Here is a 19819-nt window from a genome sequence, read left to right as displayed (position 1 = left end):
TTGTCAAAATATATTTTAATGCATCGCCTCATTTCAGCATGATCGTGCCGTATTGAGGAACAGATATTTGAGGGAAGAATTGTCATGGATAAAAAGATGTAATTCCACAGAGATCACTCCCCTATAAGCTCCCGTTCTGGAGCACAAATAATACTCACCTCTATGATACCCTCCTGTGCAGATGTGTGCAGATGTGTGTGTGTGTGTGTGTGTGTGTGTGTGTGTGTGTGTGTGTGTGTGTGTGTGTGTGTGTGTGTGTGTGTGTGTGTGTGTGTGTGTGTGTCATGAGCAGATTCCTTGGGGAAATTACAGATTGAAGCACTATTTTCTGGGAAGGGGTAATTAACATCAATATTCATACACACGCAATCCGAATGGAGTGTTCAGAGGGACGAAGCAGAAGAAGAGAGGAAGAGATAGGTTAGGTGTTGAATTAGGGGGGATATTATAGGAAGAGAGAAAATGAGAAATATATAGACAAGAGAAAGGCAATAAATAAGGAAAGTGAGTAAGAAAGCGAGTGTAAAAGTGTGTGTGTTTAAGAGAGAGAGAGAGAGAGAGAGAGAGAGAGAGAGAGGTGTAGAGGGAAAGAGTTGTGAGGACAAAGGAAACCTGCAGAGAATGGTTAGTGATGAATAATGAATATTTTTTTTAACTGCACTTCAACGAGTGCAGATCTCTTTGTGGAATTTAAATATCATCTGCGTAGCAATTTGAAGGCAGTCTATTTCAATGGTTGCTGCTGAAGAATATTTAAATGAGAACACAGACCCGTCAGTGACTACTGTGTCATGACCTTTGGCTCTAGACCCAATGCAGAAGGAGGAATGGTTCTTTTTTTTCGAAAGTCATTTCAGAATATTAATATTGTGACTCTTTTGATTTTACAATTTCGCATGTGACTGACAAAGCTTACCAGTCATCCCCAAGACAATAATAACCAAACGAAAAGTGAAACATCTCCTTCAAACTCTGCTGACACCAGAGGAAAAATGCTTTCCGAACACATCCTCCGGCTCCAACAATGTCAGACGCCAGGCTTCTCTACAGAGCAGAACTCCTGGAGCTGATAGCGAGTGCTTTCCATTCAGCTAATTGCATTTCTCCTGTCCTCTAGCCACTTGACCTGGAAACTAAACAAGGTCATAGATGATATGTCAAAGAGAAGACAAGGAGCGTGGAAACAAAGGTCTATTCTATATGGGTACACCACCAACACCATTTAAAATCAGATTCTGTTGAGTGATTGTTCGGCTTATCCGATGGGACAGAAAAGGAGCAGACAGCAACATTGTTGCATAATTTAAATACTCCAGATTGAGTAAACTACCAGTAGACACAAACAGCACCAATGTCAGCTCGACCCTTTTTCATAGTTATCCAGAAAATAAAGATTATTAGACGCGCGTTTAATCTGAATCACATATGTATAATAACGAACTGCATTTTCATAAGCCAACAAGTTGTATTTTCTTCCTTTCTGCTATAAGTGAATCTTGGCTCATTCAGTAAAAATGTTAGTCCCAAAGAGCTGCACAGTTGTAGTTATTATTAGTCCTGCATAGAATAGATTTACGATACCTGCAGCCTTTCAAAGACAAATTTATGATTTAATTGCGCCATCTTTTCTGTTCTTTTCTTTCAGCAATAAACACATTTACTTGTCTATTGGTGTTATTTCTTTCACGCCGTTACACAGCAATGGATCTGTAATTACTATTTGAGCAGCAGGCATCAGGCAGCTGAGATGCTGTGTTTCAGGAGTAGTAACCTTCTCTTAAAAATGACCTGGAGAGAGCAAGGATGTCCCGTTCGGTAAATACAATTACTGTCTTTGCATCCCGCTGGGATTAGCGACGAAACGAGGAAGCGACTGAGTTGCTTAAGGACAGCGAAGTCTTCACAGGGGCTTGAACCCAGACACTTAAATAAAACAGCAGCCTACCCAGCCATTTCATGCCCCACAGCTCATTGGAAACAATCCATGTGTTGCACTTAGCAATCTTGTAAATGCATATAAATGTATAGATTTACTGAAAATGCAATTTACAAAAACACGGAAAAGTAATTGAAAACATTTAGTACGTGAAAATAGAAGACGTGAAGGATGAGGCTTGTTTTTGGCTCTTAAAAAGAGGACTGCAGGACCATTTCATCAGCAGAACAATAAAACAGGGCAGCAGGTTTGTTTTATCCGACAGGATCTCTGAGGTAACACGATTCAAATTATATAAAAGAGGAAGGAGTCTGATGAACTACTTAATGCTAAGCCTCATCTTTGCTCAGTCAAATTAGTTGACTCCCTTTCTCTCTCTCTGTGTTCCCCTCCGTCTGTGCATCAATACGAGGGGATTCAGACACAATATTCATGAAGCCATGAACTGGAGGAGCCATCGGCCCACACAAGCTCCCTCAGTCGCACACACACACACACACACATGCAGACGCACACCTACACAGTCACAAACACACAATATATACCAAGAACTCATTATCCACCCACATGCCTACATCCTCCACCGAGGAGGACTACTGGGTACGTTTCTGCCGAGAGCATTTGCTGGTATCAAACAAGTGAGTGAAACAAAGACTAAGCTAATAAAAGAAGATCCAATAAAACACGGGCTACTTTAGGCATGATACATGGCACCAGCCATTTTGGCAGAAAGCCAACCATTATTTGGAGGTCCTATTCCTTCGTAAAAAATGGTTGGTGGTAAAACAGTGAAAGGTGTGAGTTATGGACTCCACCAGCCGCATGGCCGGTGGGCAAGATAGTTTCCTGCTCTGATAGCAGAGCAGTAAATATGATAAAAGTGCACTATGTCATATGAAAATAGCACACTTGAGCTGAAGGAACTGTGTTGTTCCATTAATTTGCGGTTTGCTTTGGCTACCTTCAGATGGTTGAAAACCATGCTGTGTTTTATGATCCTGTTCCATTTAGTTCTGAACTCAGTCAGACTACATCCTTTGAACACAGAAGCGCTATGAATATCAAAGGAATGAAAACCAGGATTTGCTTTTTAGGCCATTGTGCTGGTTAAAGAGTGGTTTGGTAAATGAGATTGAAAACTGAACAACAAACACTCTGTTGGTCCCAAATTATGGCTGAAGAACAGTATTGAGCAAAATCATTGAGGATTGCAAATCATCTGTCAGAAGACTTCTTTCAAAAGTTACATGGCTCCCCCTGCTGGTTTGACAAGAGTTTGTCAAATTATTCAGATTTTCTCTAGGACATAAGTTACAATCTAGCCAGCTCCTAAAATGTCCTGTTTTTCTGAAACTATCATTGAATTCTGACCACAGTGTTAAACACCTGGTAATGAAGGGTGTGAACAATAAATGTTATTATGTTGGGATCTGAGAAACAAGAATGAACTTTGAAATGTGAGGGTTGTTTACAAAAGACAATAATTCATCACCTAACCGTGACGCTCATATTTTAGTCCAAATTATATTGAATTTTAAAACCCCACTTGTTTCCCTGACTTCATATTATTAAACATGAATATGGTTTGTTCCTCTGTAATCACTACATTTCAAGAGTTCCTTCTGCATGACTTCAGAATAAAGAATCAATTCTGTGACTTCTAGTCAACAAAACTGCATTCAGCTTGAGCAAAGCCCTACTGCTCAGTGAATCTAACTTTGCGTAATGAAGAAATTAGAACTTGTTTATATTAGTGAGGTTTTTAATTGCTGTAATCTGCACAGCAAATTAGTACTATAAATCTATATGACATGCAATATCATGAACGGAGAGCTTGATGGCCTCTGGGTGCATTGTTTTGCTGCATTAAAAATTATTTATGCAGACATCTCTGCCTTTCATGCAGTTGCTTGGGAAAACATCCACATATTATTATTATTATTATTATTATTACCACTCTCAACAGGCTTAAAAACACACTATAGAGATTTTTTACACCTAAATTACTGATAACTTTCCCAACGTCTGTGTCTGTCAGTGTTGTATTGAGTCTGCATCAACCTCATGCTACTCTCTTGTACATGGAAAACAAAGGTTCAGCTGTTGTATATTCTGGCTATATCTAGAATGTCAGTGCAGAAATCAATAGGTGTGTGCTTGAGAGATACAAGTTACATTCATCTAATTTGTTGGCTGAAGAAAAGTTTCAGAAAAAGAAGTGGCGACTTGCTGCTCCTTGTGCTCCAGTTAGGAAAACTAGATTATGCTCAGAATGTACCACCACATCACATATGATACAGCCCAACACCAAACACATTTGTCTTAAGTTACTGCTGCTGCGCATCAGAAGACAGAAACCTGAGAAGCTTCATCTGCCATGTAAGTGACTGTGAAACAAATATCAACAAGATATCTCAGAGATTCTGTTGGATTTATACAGAAGCATGAAATCACATACAAAATCTTAGATGAGACACTCACTGCTGCTGTTGTTCTTATAGGAGGGTCCAGGTACTGCAGCAGATGGAGGGGAAGCCGGGACAGAAGAACGTGAGTCAGACTTCTGTGGAGATGACGTCTTACCTGTAAATTGGAAAAACAACATAAGAGTCCTGCAAAAGCTGTTTATTACTGTTACTGACTTCATGCATTTGCATTTTAAAAGAATAATACCAGTTGAATTAAATGGAGTGGGATTTCCAATCTTCCCTCCAGTTTCCTCGGCCGATTGCAAAATCTCCATGTCCAGCACAATCACCACATGCCTGGAAAAGAATTACAATAATGCCAACGGGGGATTACACGCAACAAACAAATACAGAGAAGGGAGCGGGAAGTAAGGACATGCAAATGAAAACACATACCTGCCATCAGATAATGTGTTGTTGATGGTCTTCTTCACCATACACACACAGTTGGGTACCAGGAGGTTCTCTTCTTGCAGATTGTTTAATTGTGTGGCCAACAGTAAGGCTACATACACAAACACATACAAATTAGTTCATGTATAACTAAAGAAAAATGTTTCAACTTATCCATCATTAGTACTTGATTATCTTCTGGTTTATTGGCTATTAAAAAAATACTCACAAGACAAAGAGTGCTGACCATCACTCATCATGAGCCGGAACCTGGGTAGGCCAGAACTAGGGTTGACCTGACGGATGTTCTGACAAACACAGAGGGAAGGAAGGATTTTTAAGTAAAACACTCGTATCACCTGATACTGGACATTTGACAGTTCCATGAGGATTTATTAATTATACTGCCCTGTGTACATAACAATAATCACAGTAATATTAACAATAAAAAATAGTCCTCTTACAATCACAATTTTATGATATTTGGCGGCATAGAGAAACACAGGAAATATGACAATGGTTAGAGTATATGGTATGGGGTTTTAACAGTGGACTGAGAGAAGCTCCCTTTTTGGGGCTGCATAGGGCTTTGCTGCAGCAGAAGGAGTGGGGGATGAAGTCAATACTTAATTGGTTATTTTTGGATATTTATTAGGAATGGAATATTTCAAAACACTATAGCTGGATTGGTTGGTCAAGTGGACTTAGAATGTACTTACCAGCAGCTGCAGCACGAGATGATCGTCCACCTCTGAGCCATTGAACAGTGCCTAGACAATAACACACATGGACTTGTTAGTATCTACTGCCTGGCCCTATCCTGTCCCATCACATTACCATGCTACTAATGCAAAGTTACAGCCAAACATTAATTGGACATTAATGAAGTGGCATTTGTGTTGTACCACCCCTGGCAGGTGATGGTAAGCAGTAGTGGACAAACAGAACAGCACTAGGTAAGACTGTCCTGGTGGTTTTTTTTTTAGTTTTTTTCATCATCTCTCTGGACCCCTACATGATTGGGAAGAAATGGCCAAAATTCAGTCTAACCTCATAACTAATGCATTGTTCTGCAACAATATTTGAATAAATGAAGCGACCTGCATTCATTTCACCCCATTAACACAGAAACTTACCACATCCTGCTGGGCTACTTTAACACTGACGTTAACGTAGAATCAGCTGTGAAGTATCGTATTAGCTGAGGTTGCTAACAGCTGCAGCTAGCAGAGGTACACTGATAAATACTAAAAGCTGGTATTTCTGGTCAGTAAAAAAAAGCAATGTTTATATTCAGTTGTATATATTTTTATGCTTACTTCAACTGCTCCCTTTGTGAGTTGTACACTCATGTCACACGCTAAAATGGTTCTCCAAGCAAGCAGACTTTCGCTTTTCATATGCGTAGTCAAGTTAAAGGTATGCAACCTATCGCGAGAGAAGCGAAACAAACGATATTTCACTTCAACACCGGATATGATACATTCATGTTTTCAAATTAAAGGCGGAAATAAGCACAGCAGACATGATGACCAGCTTCTTAATGTAAAATTGAAAAAAAAAAAACGTAAGTTACCACCCTAAACTAAACTATACTTGAACAAAACACCCGGTGTTGTATGTTTATGGTTGTGGTGAGAAATTCCCTTTTCATTCACGCTTATTTTGAAAGTCCCGCTCTGTGTGCTCCATCGGACTCGAAACAAACTCTGAACTGTCCGGTACTCATGTGCTTTACGTGTAGTTCATGATGGATCTTCCGTGCGTTCAATGGCAAGATCATGTTGCACAGAAATGGATCGGACTTGACCCCGAGCTGAAGGAAACGTTCACATCCCTGCTTGAACTAGATGATCTTTTCAAATGTGCCCAAACTCTGATAACGTGAGTAGCTAACGTTAGCCTACTTCTCTAGTGTGTTGCATATGAGTTTCCACTTTATATATAGTTTATTATTGAAAAGGCATAAACTTTAAAGCGCATGCTGTTCTGATCAACTATTAGGGAGCAGTGACTTTTGTTTTTAACTAGGAATAAACAATGAACAGTAATCCAAAGCTTTCCTGCTGCTGGAGAAGATTTTGAACCTCGAGGCACTACTTCAGTTGTGATCATAGAGAAAGTTTATCTGTCATTTGTCTCCATTTATTTTCTGTTTTTAATAGCCAAGATGATCTGGACTTCGTGCAGTCGATCTCTTCAGGATACTCTGTACAAAAGGATGCAGAGCAAGCAGCCACATGCAGGGAGGTGGGCAACTCTAGCTTCAAGACCAGAGACTACACTGCAGCCTCTCTGCACTACTCACAGGTGAAGAGAAAATATTATTCTATACCTCCACATAAAATATAAACCTCAATGATACTGCAATGAAGCCTTGGATCATGAGAAAGGCCACTATTCCACTCTATTATATTATGGCTATAACTATAATATAATGTAAACATTTGATGAAATTATTGTCACTGTAGTCTGGTTGAAAATCAGATGTACTGTACATGTAAATTGTTTATAATTTGAGAACAGTAGTGTAAAAACAATTCGGGTTTATATAGCAGTCTACCTTAAAGTCCTGAGTGATGTGCACTAACAACCAGCTACTCTGTCTCCCGTCATGACAGGGCATATGTTTTGCTCTTCAAGGTTCGGAGCAGCTGTCTCTGTGCTACGCCAACCGCTCTGCCACGCTCTACCATCTGCAGCACTACCAGGTGAGACGGCACCATCAACTAATGAGATACTGTTGCACTTGTGGTGTCTATAAAACTTGCTTCTTATTTGTTGACTGAAAACAGGCCTGTAGGCATCTAACAGATTGTGTCACCATTGTGTGATCAATTTCAAACAGCACTTGATTGCATGAATCCTGCGGGGGGGAAATCACCATGTTTTAATTCTATGTAAACAGTATCATCACATCCTTAACATGCTGTTAAGTCAACACAAATAGCAGATGATAAGTGATTTGATAATAATGTCTAGGGATTCGTGGGAAAGCTGTTATCTTTGAACTTGACCTTTTCACCTGTATCATATACATTAAAAGGTTCATTATTTAGTAGGCCATCCTGGTAATATTCGATTGGAGGACAGACATTTAGTTTCGACCCCAGTCTTTCTGCAGACGGTGCGGTCAGGAAGCACCTCTATACCCATCGGACATACAGTATGTTTCACTATAATTTAGCCTGTTTTCACTGTATCAACCTTCTTCAGGAACCCATGAAATATCATTAAGATATTATTATAGATGTCCAAGTACTTCTGAAACCAGGGGCTCATTTTCTATAATACCTGATTTAAATGAAGCCATGATTGGCTAATTAACTATACTTTATTTCCCCAATAATATCGCTAATAAAGCACGTTGGACACATTTCACTTTTCATTGGTTGAATCATTTAGCCCAACACAAGTAGAATCACCAGCACATAAAAGTCTATGGAATGTGTCCAGATAATAATCTATTCAGTGGCTTTTTAAAATGCACCAGTGATGAACCTCCTGCCACTACTTATGTAACAATGACGACTCCTTAGTAATACTGAGTCTCCCACAGACGATGCTTAATCATCCCTCTCTCAGCCTTGTCAAGTCTGCATTTCTGGTTTAGATTTTGTTTTAAAGATAAAATGCTGACATGAATACGTTTCTAAATCGTCAGTCATCTTTGTTTTACTCGCAATTTTAGATTTTGTAGTTACTCACACTCCAGTGTTTCTTTTTTTTTCCTCTCAGGAATCCCTTGATGACATTGACAAAGCTCTAAAGAACGGCTACCCGTCTCATCTTTCACACAAACTAAAGGACCGTCGCACACAATGCCTCAAGCACCTCTCTGTAGGTCAAAAGGCAAAAGAGGATCATCACAATCCTGCCTCAAATAATCCCAAAGCTCCAGACAGAGTAAAAGAGGCATCTGTTGGACTTCTCACATTTGGGATTTGTCCTCAAGCTGCTGTCGGCTTCAGCTTGGAGAAAGGTCGACACCTTGTGGCCAAAGAGAGGATAGCAGCTGGGGAGGTGGTCCTTCACGACAGGCCGTACAGCTGTGTCCTCATACCAGGGATGGAGGAAGTGAAAGGGAAGGGAGGAAGGCAGGACGCAGGGAGAGGAGTGTTGTTTGGAGTGGAGCACAGGCACTGCCACAGGTGTTTGACTGAAACACTGCGTCCCGTGCCGTGTGAGGGGTGCAGCTACAGCCGATACTGCTCAACTTCCTGTCAGCAAGACGCTTGGGAGGAACACCACCGCTGGGAGTGTCCGCTGGGAGCACACCTGAGGATGATGGGTGTGATGTCACAGCTCGCTCTGAGGGTCACTCTGAAGGCGGGGTTAAAAAACATCCAAATGGCCAGGGATCCAATCAGAAATGAGCACACGGAGTCAGAGCCAAGTGGTCTAAACGGAGAGTCCAGTGATTCCTGTCCCGGACACTCAAATGGATCCGATCCCTGTGCTTCATACTACGGTGACTCTTACCCAAGCGTGTTTCACTTGAGGCATCACCTGAACCGCCATAGCCCTGATGTGCGTTTCCTGTGTGCGGTTACTATAGCAACACTCTTCCTAAAGCTCAGCAAAGCAGGACCCCCACCTGCCTCTTGGGATCTTGGGATCTCTAGACCTTTGGTGGCAGACAGCCAATCACCAGACAAGGAGGAAGGTGTCGCAGATTGGAGCTCAAACCTGTGGCTGCTGGGAAGTGCAGTTCTGAGGCACATGCTGCAGCTGAGGTGTAACGCCCAGGCAGTCGTCATGGTGCAAGATACAGGTCACTGATATCACAAGTGTTACTACCTTGCTTTAAATTGAGTTTTGTTTTAAATTGAGTTTTACAGTATGTCTCAAAGTCAGAAACATGAAAGCAGATTATGTAGGGATGAACCGATCTGACTTCTTCAGTCCTGAACCCGATACCTGGGCGCTGGGTTTCAGTCGATACAGACTATCGATCCGATACCAGTGTTAAATTAATAAGCTATATGCCTCAGTGTGTGGAATGGGATAATTATTTTATGTGTAAGGCAACATTGGGCTTTGTAAAACAAAATGTAACAAAGAAATACATAGGTATACATTCATTCAGTTAATATTTATCAAATAAAAACATGTACATGGTAAACCAGCATGAATTAAAATCAAAGTCTAAAGTTTTTTAATGCAACAACAAATTGGTCATAAGCTCAAACAGGAAATAAAATTCCTTATTTAATGTATACATATAGAATTGAATTGACTAGATTGACCCCATAGTCAGTATCAGACCAGTGTGTGATGGTCAAAATTCAGAGGTATCCATTTTTGTTTTATCACAGAAGAATTAGAAAAATGAAAACATTTGAGAAGTTTGAACAAGTGAAGTAGGGGCATTTTGCTTAAAAATGTTACTTAACCATTTATCTAAACTGTCGTAGATTACTTTTCTTGTGATTGGCTAACAGGTTCAGTACTAATGTAATTGTCTCTATGGTACAATCCCCTACAAACAGTTTAAACGAATTGCATTTCTAGGCAACAGCTTGGGTCCATGTTTACTTCCTCCGTCATTCACATTCACTGCTACAGGAAATAAAATGGGACATATTTGTAATGTTTACGTTTAATGCACTATAGACCTTTTCAAATTTGACAACTTGAACATTATGAATTGGTCCCTTTTGTATTTCCTCTTGCAATGTTTGCTAATGCAGTAGCTGACAGGAAGTAAGCATGGACCAAAGATGTTGCCCAAGCAGAACAATGCCAATAAAAAGGTATTTTGAAGAATTCAAGCTTTTCCAATAATTGAATAATCAGCTTTAAATGTCCTTGAGTTGCACAATGACCTTTAGTTTCTGGTTCTTGCATCTTTCAGGAGCAGCAAACTCACTTGTGCAGCCCAGCAGGGAAATCCGCATTGCTACAGCAATATTCCCAACTCTCAGTCTTCTGAATCACTCCTGCTGTCCCAACACCAGTCTGGTGTTCAGCGCTGGAACCAGTCCATCTGCAGACTTCAGTGAGAGCATGACTGAGTACAGAAGCACAGACTGCGGAGTCACTATGACCGTCAGAGCATCCAAAGTTATCACTGCTGGAAAAGAGATCCTGCACTGCTATGGTAAGAAAAAATGCTTACGATTGCAAAGTCCTATGAGTCCAAAAGGATTGTTAGGTTGCTGACATATTTCTGGTTACCGTTTGTAGTCCTTGTAGTATTGACCAATCACGCTCCAGCAGGCTTTGGGTTAATGCAGGTTAACAGTCCACGTGGAGAGCAAAAGAGGAGGAATGCATTGGCCGAAATGCAATCTCAGAACCAACCGGCTATCGTCTGATGATTATTTTGGATTTCTTTTTGCTGTGAAATTAGCTTGTAAACTGGCTACGAGTCACATCTCAAGTTGCCAAGTGAAGTGTTAACGACAAGCAATGCACAGAAAATGAAATCTTGGTGGCTACACTGTAACCCCAGAAATAAAGCCCCTTGACCCCAGAGACTTATCCATCGTCAGACCGATAGCCGATGGGTTCCTGGCTTGGGTTAAAATTGATCTATTTCATTTTGTCTGTCACCCAGCCCTGATGCACTGCACACAGACATTACTCTCCACATAAATAAGTGTGCCATTGCTTCCAGCAGTGTTGTTCTGTTACTTTTCTTCTGTGAGTTATTACTTGTGGCGTTATCCTCCCTCCTCCTTCCCTCAGGTCCTCACAGCAATCGGATGGCAACCCAAGAACGGCGGCGTCTCCTGCAGGAACAGTACTATTTCCTGTGTCGGTGTGAGGCCTGCACCCTGCAGCAGCAAGAGGAGGAGGAGGAGGAGGAAGGTTCAGAGGGCAGACAGCAGTGGTCGGGTGTTGGAGTCAGTCCCCAGTCTGGACTTCTGTGTGGAAAGTGCAAAGGATCTCTCAAAGTAGGTTTTTGTGGATATTTTTTCTTACATTCATACAATGATTAATTGTACTGCTTATTGATAAACTCATTTTTATAGATCAATCTTACTTTGGTTCCATCTTGATCTTTATGTGATTTTCAGAAAAGCAGTAACGGCGGAGGGAAAGGATTAATATGTTCACAGTCATCCTGTGCTCATCGTGTGTCTTTATCTGAAGTGAACAGCAGGCTGCAGGAGATCAAGGCCGACCTGGAGAAGGCGGTTGACCTCATGGAAAGAGAGAGGCCAGGTTGTTGTAAAAAACTACATCCAAATGCTGAAACAGAACGCAGATCCAGTAATGTGTCATTATCATTTGTTCAGGAAGGTCTTTGTTACATCCCCATGTTATACTTCTGCTCCTCCCTCCCTCAGATGAGGCTCTGACACTGTTAAGAAGGACCCAGAGTCAGCCTGGACTGAGCCTTGCAGAGACACACCCAGTACAGGGGGAGCTGGAAGATGCAACAGCCAGAGCATATGCTACAATGGGTAAGAGTTATAATGCATGAGCATTGTGGTTAAAACACATCTACTGTTTTGTGTGTTTAAGGCGCATTTTTACGATTAATGTACATCTGATGGTTGAGCATGTTAACCGTAACTACCTGGAAGGTTGCCACTTGTAAAGGTCCAGGGATTTTGACATACTTCAATGGAGTTGCTAGAGATGGCTCACTCCGTTGAGTATTACATTTTTCAACCAGATACCACCACTACTCAAACGCTCTACCAAACAGCAGAGAAACCTTCTAAAGGGTTCAGGAAGAACAGATTAACTTTTCATACACATCTACCACTGATAGTAGTGTTTTCTCAATATAAGGCACATGCTGTAACACACGTATACAAACATATCATTAACTTTGAGTGACTTTCAGCAGACATTTGAAATGTAAATATTATTGGCCCTGCTAACAATGTGGCTGCTTATTTTTAGGTCATAAGAAAATAACTACCCTTGACATTTTTTCCAAAAACTTAATACTGTAGCTGACTTTCATTGAAGAGTAGTACTAGCAGCTACTCAACAAGGACAGTGATGACTGGCCACATGGTGCTGTGATAGTTAGCCTAAATGCTGAATGTTTAATTTAAGATCAAGTATGTAGCCAAAGCCAAGTGACCAATACCATAATTATTAGCCCCCTCTAAATCATTATGACCTTTCTATTAAGTCGTGACAAGAGTTAAGAGCAGTTTGGATTTCTGCACTACTTGTACTGCTTTTTTGCTTTTTCTGTAGGTGACTGGAATAACGCAGCATCCCATCTGGAGAGAAGTGCTGTAGCTATTGGTTCCCAGTACGGAGAAGACAGTATTGAATTGAGTCAACAACTCTTCAAATTAGCTCAGCTACACTTCAATGGGTGAGTGAGTTGTAAAGTGAACATTTTCAGGGCGTGCAAACTAAAATGTCTGATTTTAAAGATGAATGCACAGTGCAACTGTCCTACTATTGCAAGATGTTGACTGGCATTTCTAAAAATAATAACAGGTCTGTGTCTCTCTCCTCTCCTTCCCACAGTGGTGCCAGAGGCCCCGCCCTCTCTGTCATCCCCAAGGTCAGACAACTCCTCTGCCTTCACGGTGGCCCTCTCTGTCACGAACTACAAGAGCTGCATGCTATGGAGAAATGTCTACAGGGGTAGTCTTACTTATGCACAATTTTCACAATATTATTATTTTCTTAACTATCACTATCACTTGACTGATTAAAAAATGGAAACTTTTCTGATCGTGGGTCTTGTGTGTTTTTCCCTTGCTTGTATAAAGACACTGATTATACTACTGTTTATAAGCACTTGTGTGTGTATAAACAGGTTATTTTATACTGATTTACTAAATTGGTCAGTATAAAATTATACTGTTTTTGATGTGACTTGCAATTCTAAACAGCCACCAAATGAACACGGGTATACATGCAGTTGATTGTGTCTCTCTGACCTCTTGGTGTCTGAATTGTATCCATCAATAATTTCAATTTCATGCTTCACTGGTAGTCCTGCAGTGTGAGCCAACTTATCCTCCAGGTACTTCCTGGTTACATGTACTTTTCTGAATTAAACGGAAGTAGCTGTGTGTGACTTGTTTTTGTGGGCAGTTTTTTTTTAAGCCAGTCAAAGGTAAATCGTGGTTTACACTGAATCAACTTAATCAATCTATAAAATTTGCAAATACCCTCAGCTACTACATTCACATACAGGTAGTTATCTGACCTTAAGGTGGCAGCAGTTATCCACTGACAAATTCAATTTCATGCTTCAGTGACCAGAAAGCAATATTTAGCTCTGACCTTTACACCTTCAACTTAAAAGTCTTTATGAGTCAGTCCTATTGAAGTGTTATGTGATGGTTTTTAGAGTTGTTTTTTTTCTTTCTCTCCACTTGTAATCAATTAGTAACCTTCTATGTAGCTGTTGGATGTAACTGGAGAAGAGTGAAAGCTCCTGTTGAGACAATACAATCTGTATCACAGCTGGACCTCCTGAAGGCTCTGCCAGTTTGACTTCAGCAGTATCTGGAGCGCAGCCAATCGGACAGATGTGGAGGTCAAGGTCAAGAAGACAAAAGACTCAGGGGAGAAGCAGTGGGTGAAATCAACCGAGGGGTCCTGTGAGAACTCCAAAAAAGAGCGGGATCCTGCTAAATATTGCAGAGAGAAGGTCGCCACAGTCTTGGGACAGAAAAAAGTAAAGCCATTCATAAGCTGCTGGGACTAAACTTTGAGGCAGAAGAATAAGACAATATTACAGGCATTATATCAGTGGGGCTTTGTTGAAACCCATGAAAAGCAGAGAAAACTGAGAATAGGGTTGCATCTTAATTATTTTCATCATTTTTTAATCTGCTGATTATTTTCTAAATTAATCTATGAAACATCCATATTCTGATGTCTATAAAACATCAGAAAACAGTGAAACATGCACGTCACCATATCCTAGAGCCCAAAGTGTCATCAATAATGTCTTATTTTGAGTGACCAACAGCTCAGAACTCCAAAATATTTAATTTAACTCTAATCTAAAAAAATTAAATTAAAAAAAACTTAAGATCCCCACTCCTGGTAATTTCAGATTCAACTGAAATCCTGGATCCACTATACTACTGTGTGTGTTTGTTTGTTTGTTTGTTTGTTTGTTTGTGTGTGTGTGTGTGTGTGTGTGTGTGTGTGTGTGTGTGTGTGTGTGTGTGTGTGTGTGTGTGTGTGTGTGTGTGTGTGTGTGTGTGTGTGTGTACAATCAAGTAGGATACTTGACTGTTCTATGAAGTGTTTCATTTAAACCTTGTGTCCTTTTCTCAGACGGGTAATGACTATCTCTGCTCTTTATTATGTTCATGTGAATTCACAGATATAAAGCAGATGATACAAAAGACATAGGATGTATTTTGAGATTGGAACATTATCAATAATAAGTAAATTAAAGACAGAAATGGAAAATAGCACCAGGATTTCTGTAAACCACCTGGTTCTCTGCTACACACTTTTGGTTTGTCATTTTGTTTGTTTGATTTGTATCAGCATGTTCTGTTTGGTTTCTAAAACAATAGTGTACAAAGTAAGATGCTTTGTCCAGATTATGTTTTTTTTGTACCGTTTTTCATCTAAGGAGCTGCAACATGACATGCTGTCAAATACTGTCTTCTTACAGTGGGAGAGTCACTGATGCAGACTAAAATCTGCAAATGTAAAGCCAGAGATAACATTGCTTACATTGAAATAAAGCGATACAGTACTCAATAGGCTATTGCTAATGTAGTTCAATACCCCCTAATGTAGAGCTAGTAATAACATAGTTGCCAATCCTAAATATTATATAGCTACAGTATTTGAAAGTTGAAGGTTTAATGAAAAAGGCCCCCAATGCAAATTCTTTACATATCAAGATCTAAAATCACAAAATAACCTGCATATTCATGTTTCTGAAGAATTTCTGTTTGTTTATTTGCTTGCTCCTCTGCTTTTGTAAGCTTCTTTATCAGCCAGGAGCTCAGGGAGAAAATGTGAGCTCATGCTCTGAAGGAGAAACACTAGCAAACTAAATGTTGGGAAGAATGGAGGGTGAAGGAGAAACGGCTTGCTGCCGACATGATAAGCTTGCTGACATCTCGTTGCTGCTGCGGTATCAGATCACAGGTTCGTTATTTAACTGCCCAGTGCCATTTGAGGCCATTTCCAGTGGCTGTGATCTCGGGCTTATCAGATATCTTGCTATACATAATGCAATCAAAATCGGCCAGACCGCAAACAAAAAGCTCTCACATGTGTATTTTGTAACAAGGCCTGCGTCAATATCTGAAACACAGACCGACAGAGTTACTAACAGCTGGGTTGACCTGACTTAACTTGTCTCCTGTAAGCCGCTGGCCATTAAAATTACAACCAACCCTGCATGAATTATACACACAGCTGGTAACCATGACAATGAACTCTGACCTTCAGTTTGAAGGTGTGGCTGGAACGTTAAAGTGAAAGAAAAGACCAAGATACTAACTGTGAAGTCCACAACTGTCACACATTTTGGGTACTTGGTAGTACCAGTGGGTCTTAGGGTAAAATCATTAGAATAATCAGCAAATTGGATGGCCGTTGTCGAGACATTTCACTTTAAGCCACAATTGTCAACTTGCTGGAGGTGCTGAAAGAAAAGTCAAGGGGAACACCAAAGTCAATAAGATTCATCCTCTGGGGACCATGAAAGTAGAGTATGTACAAAATGTAAGGTCAATCCATTGAATAGCTGCTGATAAATTGCAGTTTGGACCAAAGTGGTGGACTGACAAGATATTCTGACTTTAAATCCTCATATGGATCCTACAATTACCACAATGCAAAACTAGCTTTTCTTTTAATCGATCAGATCCTCTTTGCCTGGTAAACGCCTGCATCTTTCAAACACAGCGCTGCCCGTTTCTAACACAGGTTTTTTTTTCTCAGACTTGACAAAGCTCCCCCAGACACTCAGGAGACATTATATAACTGTTTTCTCGTACTCCTCATAACTAGTGAACTGATCTTGGTGTGTAAAATTGCCCCTTTGCTTGCCTTTTGGTTTGTTTTTCTAAATTGCTTTTTCTGAGTTGCTTGCTTTGGAGCTTAGTTTTGCAGGCATTGCTGTCAGTTTATCTGACCAACAGAAGAGCAGATAACCAATTTTTAAACCTTTGCCACTAGAGCACAAAGGTCACGTTCAGAAGCACAACCTAAAAGACGACCCAAAAGTGAAACCAAAAGGAACCTATGCAGTTATGTTGAAACTCTTTACATTTAAGCCCTTTTGCCATCTTTTTTTACATCTTAAATCGTTTGTTGGTACTTACTTAGACAGTAACAATCTCATTGAGCTCCCTTTCACCGCTTATCCATCAACCCTGCACTTTCACTTATCCCATGCAGACCCCTTTGGAGGATCTCATGTTCACCTTTTTTGGACAAAATCTCCCCTCTTGCCTTCTTCCCAGCCTGATAGTTACATGAACCTCTCACTTCCTCTCTGAGAGCTCCGGCCCCCTGAAGCTCTCCGATGTCTGCATCTGCCTTTAAGTGGATTCGTTCCTTTAGTCAGTCTCCTCGAAGCTCGATCTTTCATCCCCTCTTTCCACAGCGGAGGACATCTGATACATGATGCAGACGATGGTAATGTGGCTGGTGCTCATGTAAAAATAAAATCTCCATCAATCTCTCAAACAGGCAAGGTTATTACAGACTATTATTGAAAATGGCTGACAGTAAATAATAGCCCCTCAAAATTGAATGTTAAAGTACAAAGATGTATTTAAAACAGTTTGGAAAGATTTTTGTGTTGCACCAAAAATAGAAACATTTATTAGTTTTTACTTGCACTTGCAGGCTACAATGTCAACATCCAATTCATTATTAGAAAGAGAGACAGAGTGCTTGTGGGTTGAATGAGAATCGCAATCCAAGTGCTTGAGGCTAATGTAATTTCATCTGCAGAGAGAGGCTTGCTAAATTTGGCACAGGTGCATGAGAGGCGTTTTCACTGCTGGACAAGGTGAGGGCCGGCAGACTTACCGGCAATCACTCTCCTCAAACTGTTGACTTTGCTGGAACACAGCCACACACACCTATGACTAAGCATCCTGAACCACACATGGTTAGGGTTTAAATGGCACGACAATCTTCTGCATTTTAGCCACACTTGCCTCATGTCTCTAGGACAGCAATATTGGCCTGTCAGTTGGTGGGTCGGTACAGGACTTTGGCTCCGACTGAAATAATCGGAACAACTGTTTCTACAATTTGTGCAGATTTCCATGGTCCCCAGAGGATGATCCTCTGTCTTTTTTGCAGCGCCACCATTAGGTTAACAATTATGGTTTTAGGTGAAATGTCTCAACAACTTTTAATGGGGTTACATTTCATAAAAGTCTCCCTCATGATGATTTTTATAACTTTATAGTCTTTTAACTTTTCTTTTTAACTTTTCTTTTTCCAATACTTTGGTTTATGAGCAAATCCCAGCAAAACTCCAGGCATTCCTATCAGCCTCAGATGTACTGTGTGATAATTAGCCAATTTTAGCATACTAAGACTACTTCTACAGCCACGCTAGCGGCTCTGTGAGGCTTCACAGTGGTACTTTGAGCTTAACGCTAACTTCAGCATGCTAACCACATAGCCTACGGCATGTCAGCATGCTAACCACATAGCCTACATGATAATAATAATAATTAAGCCTTTATTAATCCCACAATGGGGAAATTACAATTCTCTGCATTTAGCCCATCCCGGGGGAGCAGTGGGCTGCTGGGGGTTGACTGTAGAGGGGTTCGAACCACCAACCTTGTGGTTACGGGACGAGCGCTGTACCTGGTGTGCCACAGCTGCACACATGATGCTAACAAACTCATCATTACCATGCTACCATGCCGATGCTAAGCAAGTGTGATCTTCAGCATGATCACCATCTTACGCTGGAAGTTAAGTTTAGCCTTAAATCAACTGGTTATCGACATTTAAATCATCAGCAATTTTATAAGCTTGTATTTACACGAGAGCAGTTTTTATTCATCATAATTTTGGTTTCAATGTCTTCACATAATCTCCCACAATGACAGGAGATGCTGTTGATAAACTCCTGACTAGTGACTGCTCTCTTGTTATGATGTTCCCAGATATGAAAGCTGATATTGCTGACATTATTCATCCACTCCAGGGAACAATAGCCCAGGGGGCATACTTCAAAACCTCAAAAAGTAAATAAAAATATTGAGGAATACTGAGTCGCCCTTGGGGAAAGTTATTTATTTACTTAGTTTATATTCTGTGGAGTCAGCATTCCCAGCTGTTGCCTGCGGCACTAAATATATTAACTGAAGAACTGCACTCTTTCTTTTTTAAAACTGCCATAAAGTATATTCATGTGGCAAACCAATGATAATTTAGGTAGTAGATATTGTGAGTTTGATAAGTAGTGGTTTGGCGGAGTCGGGCTTGGGGTTCTAAACCAGGCTCACATAAAACTGTAGATCTATCTTGTCGACCAGCCACAGAGGTAAAAACTAAAAATAGGCCCACCTCTCTCTACTCTCCAGATAAAAATAATGACTTCCCCCTTTTTAATAAGCTTCACCATAATAAATGTAAGATAATCCTTTCCTCCTCCTCCTTCTTCATCTATCCTTGCCTTCTTTTCTCTGCAAATGTCCCGCTCTGTGCTCAGACATAATGGCACAAGTATTTTCAGCACTGTGGTGAAACGTGGATGGATGATGAAGACAATGACTGCTCATGCTTCTCCTCCATCAGTTATGTCTCCATGTAATGTAATGTGGTTCTTTATTGCTCTCGGTAGGAGAATTTACTTTTCACTTTCTCCCTTCACAAGAAGAGCGCAGAATCCACTAGCGAGCAGGTTGGTATTTGGTGTTGTGTTCAAGGACACTTCAGCAGGGATAATAGTTTCTGGTCCTCCTGTTGATAAGTGGTCCAATCTAGCTGGGGCTAATCCAATGGTTCCCAGCCTAGGGATAAGTCAGCCTCCAAATGATCAAAAAGTAAATCTCGGGGGTAATGGGATGAAGAAACAAAGCTTCACAAATTTGTATTCTGGACCTTTCTCTTATATATTTGT

The 19819-nt window shown here is 40.6% G+C and overlaps 2 protein-coding genes across 3 annotated transcripts in view; one reads left to right on the top strand and one right to left on the bottom strand.

The window, feature by feature from the left end:
• The window catches only part of LOC129113382 (replication protein A 70 kDa DNA-binding subunit-like), a 37402-nt gene extending 31173 nt beyond the window's left edge, over window positions 1-6229 (bottom strand). The window contains exons 1-6 of the mRNA XM_054625634.1: window positions 6117-6229; window positions 5517-5567; window positions 5027-5105; window positions 4801-4909; window positions 4610-4701; window positions 4418-4519 (exon numbers count right to left, since the gene is read on the bottom strand). Coding sequence (XP_054481609.1) covers window positions 4418-4519; window positions 4610-4701; window positions 4801-4909; window positions 5027-5105; window positions 5517-5567; window positions 6117-6197 — 514 coding nt within the window. The 5' untranslated portion in view covers window positions 6198-6229. The remainder of the gene's footprint in view (window positions 1-4417; window positions 4520-4609; window positions 4702-4800; window positions 4910-5026; window positions 5106-5516; window positions 5568-6116) is intronic.
• Window positions 6230-6309: 80 nt separating this feature from the next.
• On the top strand, window positions 6310-13733 carry smyd4 (SET and MYND domain containing 4). Of its 2 annotated transcripts, XM_054626001.1 has the most exons (11): window positions 6310-6364; window positions 6542-6681; window positions 6963-7107; window positions 7419-7508; window positions 8536-9571; window positions 10655-10900; window positions 11491-11699; window positions 11823-11970; window positions 12096-12212; window positions 12967-13090; window positions 13249-13733. In XM_054626001.1, exons 2-11 carry the CDS (start codon window positions 6545-6547, stop codon window positions 13370-13372), a joined length of 2376 nt encoding a protein of 791 aa, XP_054481976.1. In that variant the 5' UTR covers window positions 6310-6364; window positions 6542-6544; the 3' UTR covers window positions 13373-13733. The 2 variants fall into 2 exon arrangements, with proteins under 2 accessions (XP_054481976.1, XP_054481975.1); XM_054626000.1 differs by lacking the exon at window positions 6310-6364 and having other exon boundaries at window positions 6408-6681.
• Window positions 13734-19819: the final 6086 nt, after the last annotated feature.

This window comes from Anoplopoma fimbria, chromosome 24, assembly GCF_027596085.1.
Source record: "Anoplopoma fimbria isolate UVic2021 breed Golden Eagle Sablefish chromosome 24, Afim_UVic_2022, whole genome shotgun sequence".
In the NCBI taxonomy this organism is placed as follows: Eukaryota; Metazoa; Chordata; class Actinopteri; order Perciformes; family Anoplopomatidae; genus Anoplopoma; species Anoplopoma fimbria.
The sequence above is the reverse complement of the archived record's forward strand: the minus strand, read 5'-3'. Positions and strand labels throughout refer to the sequence as shown.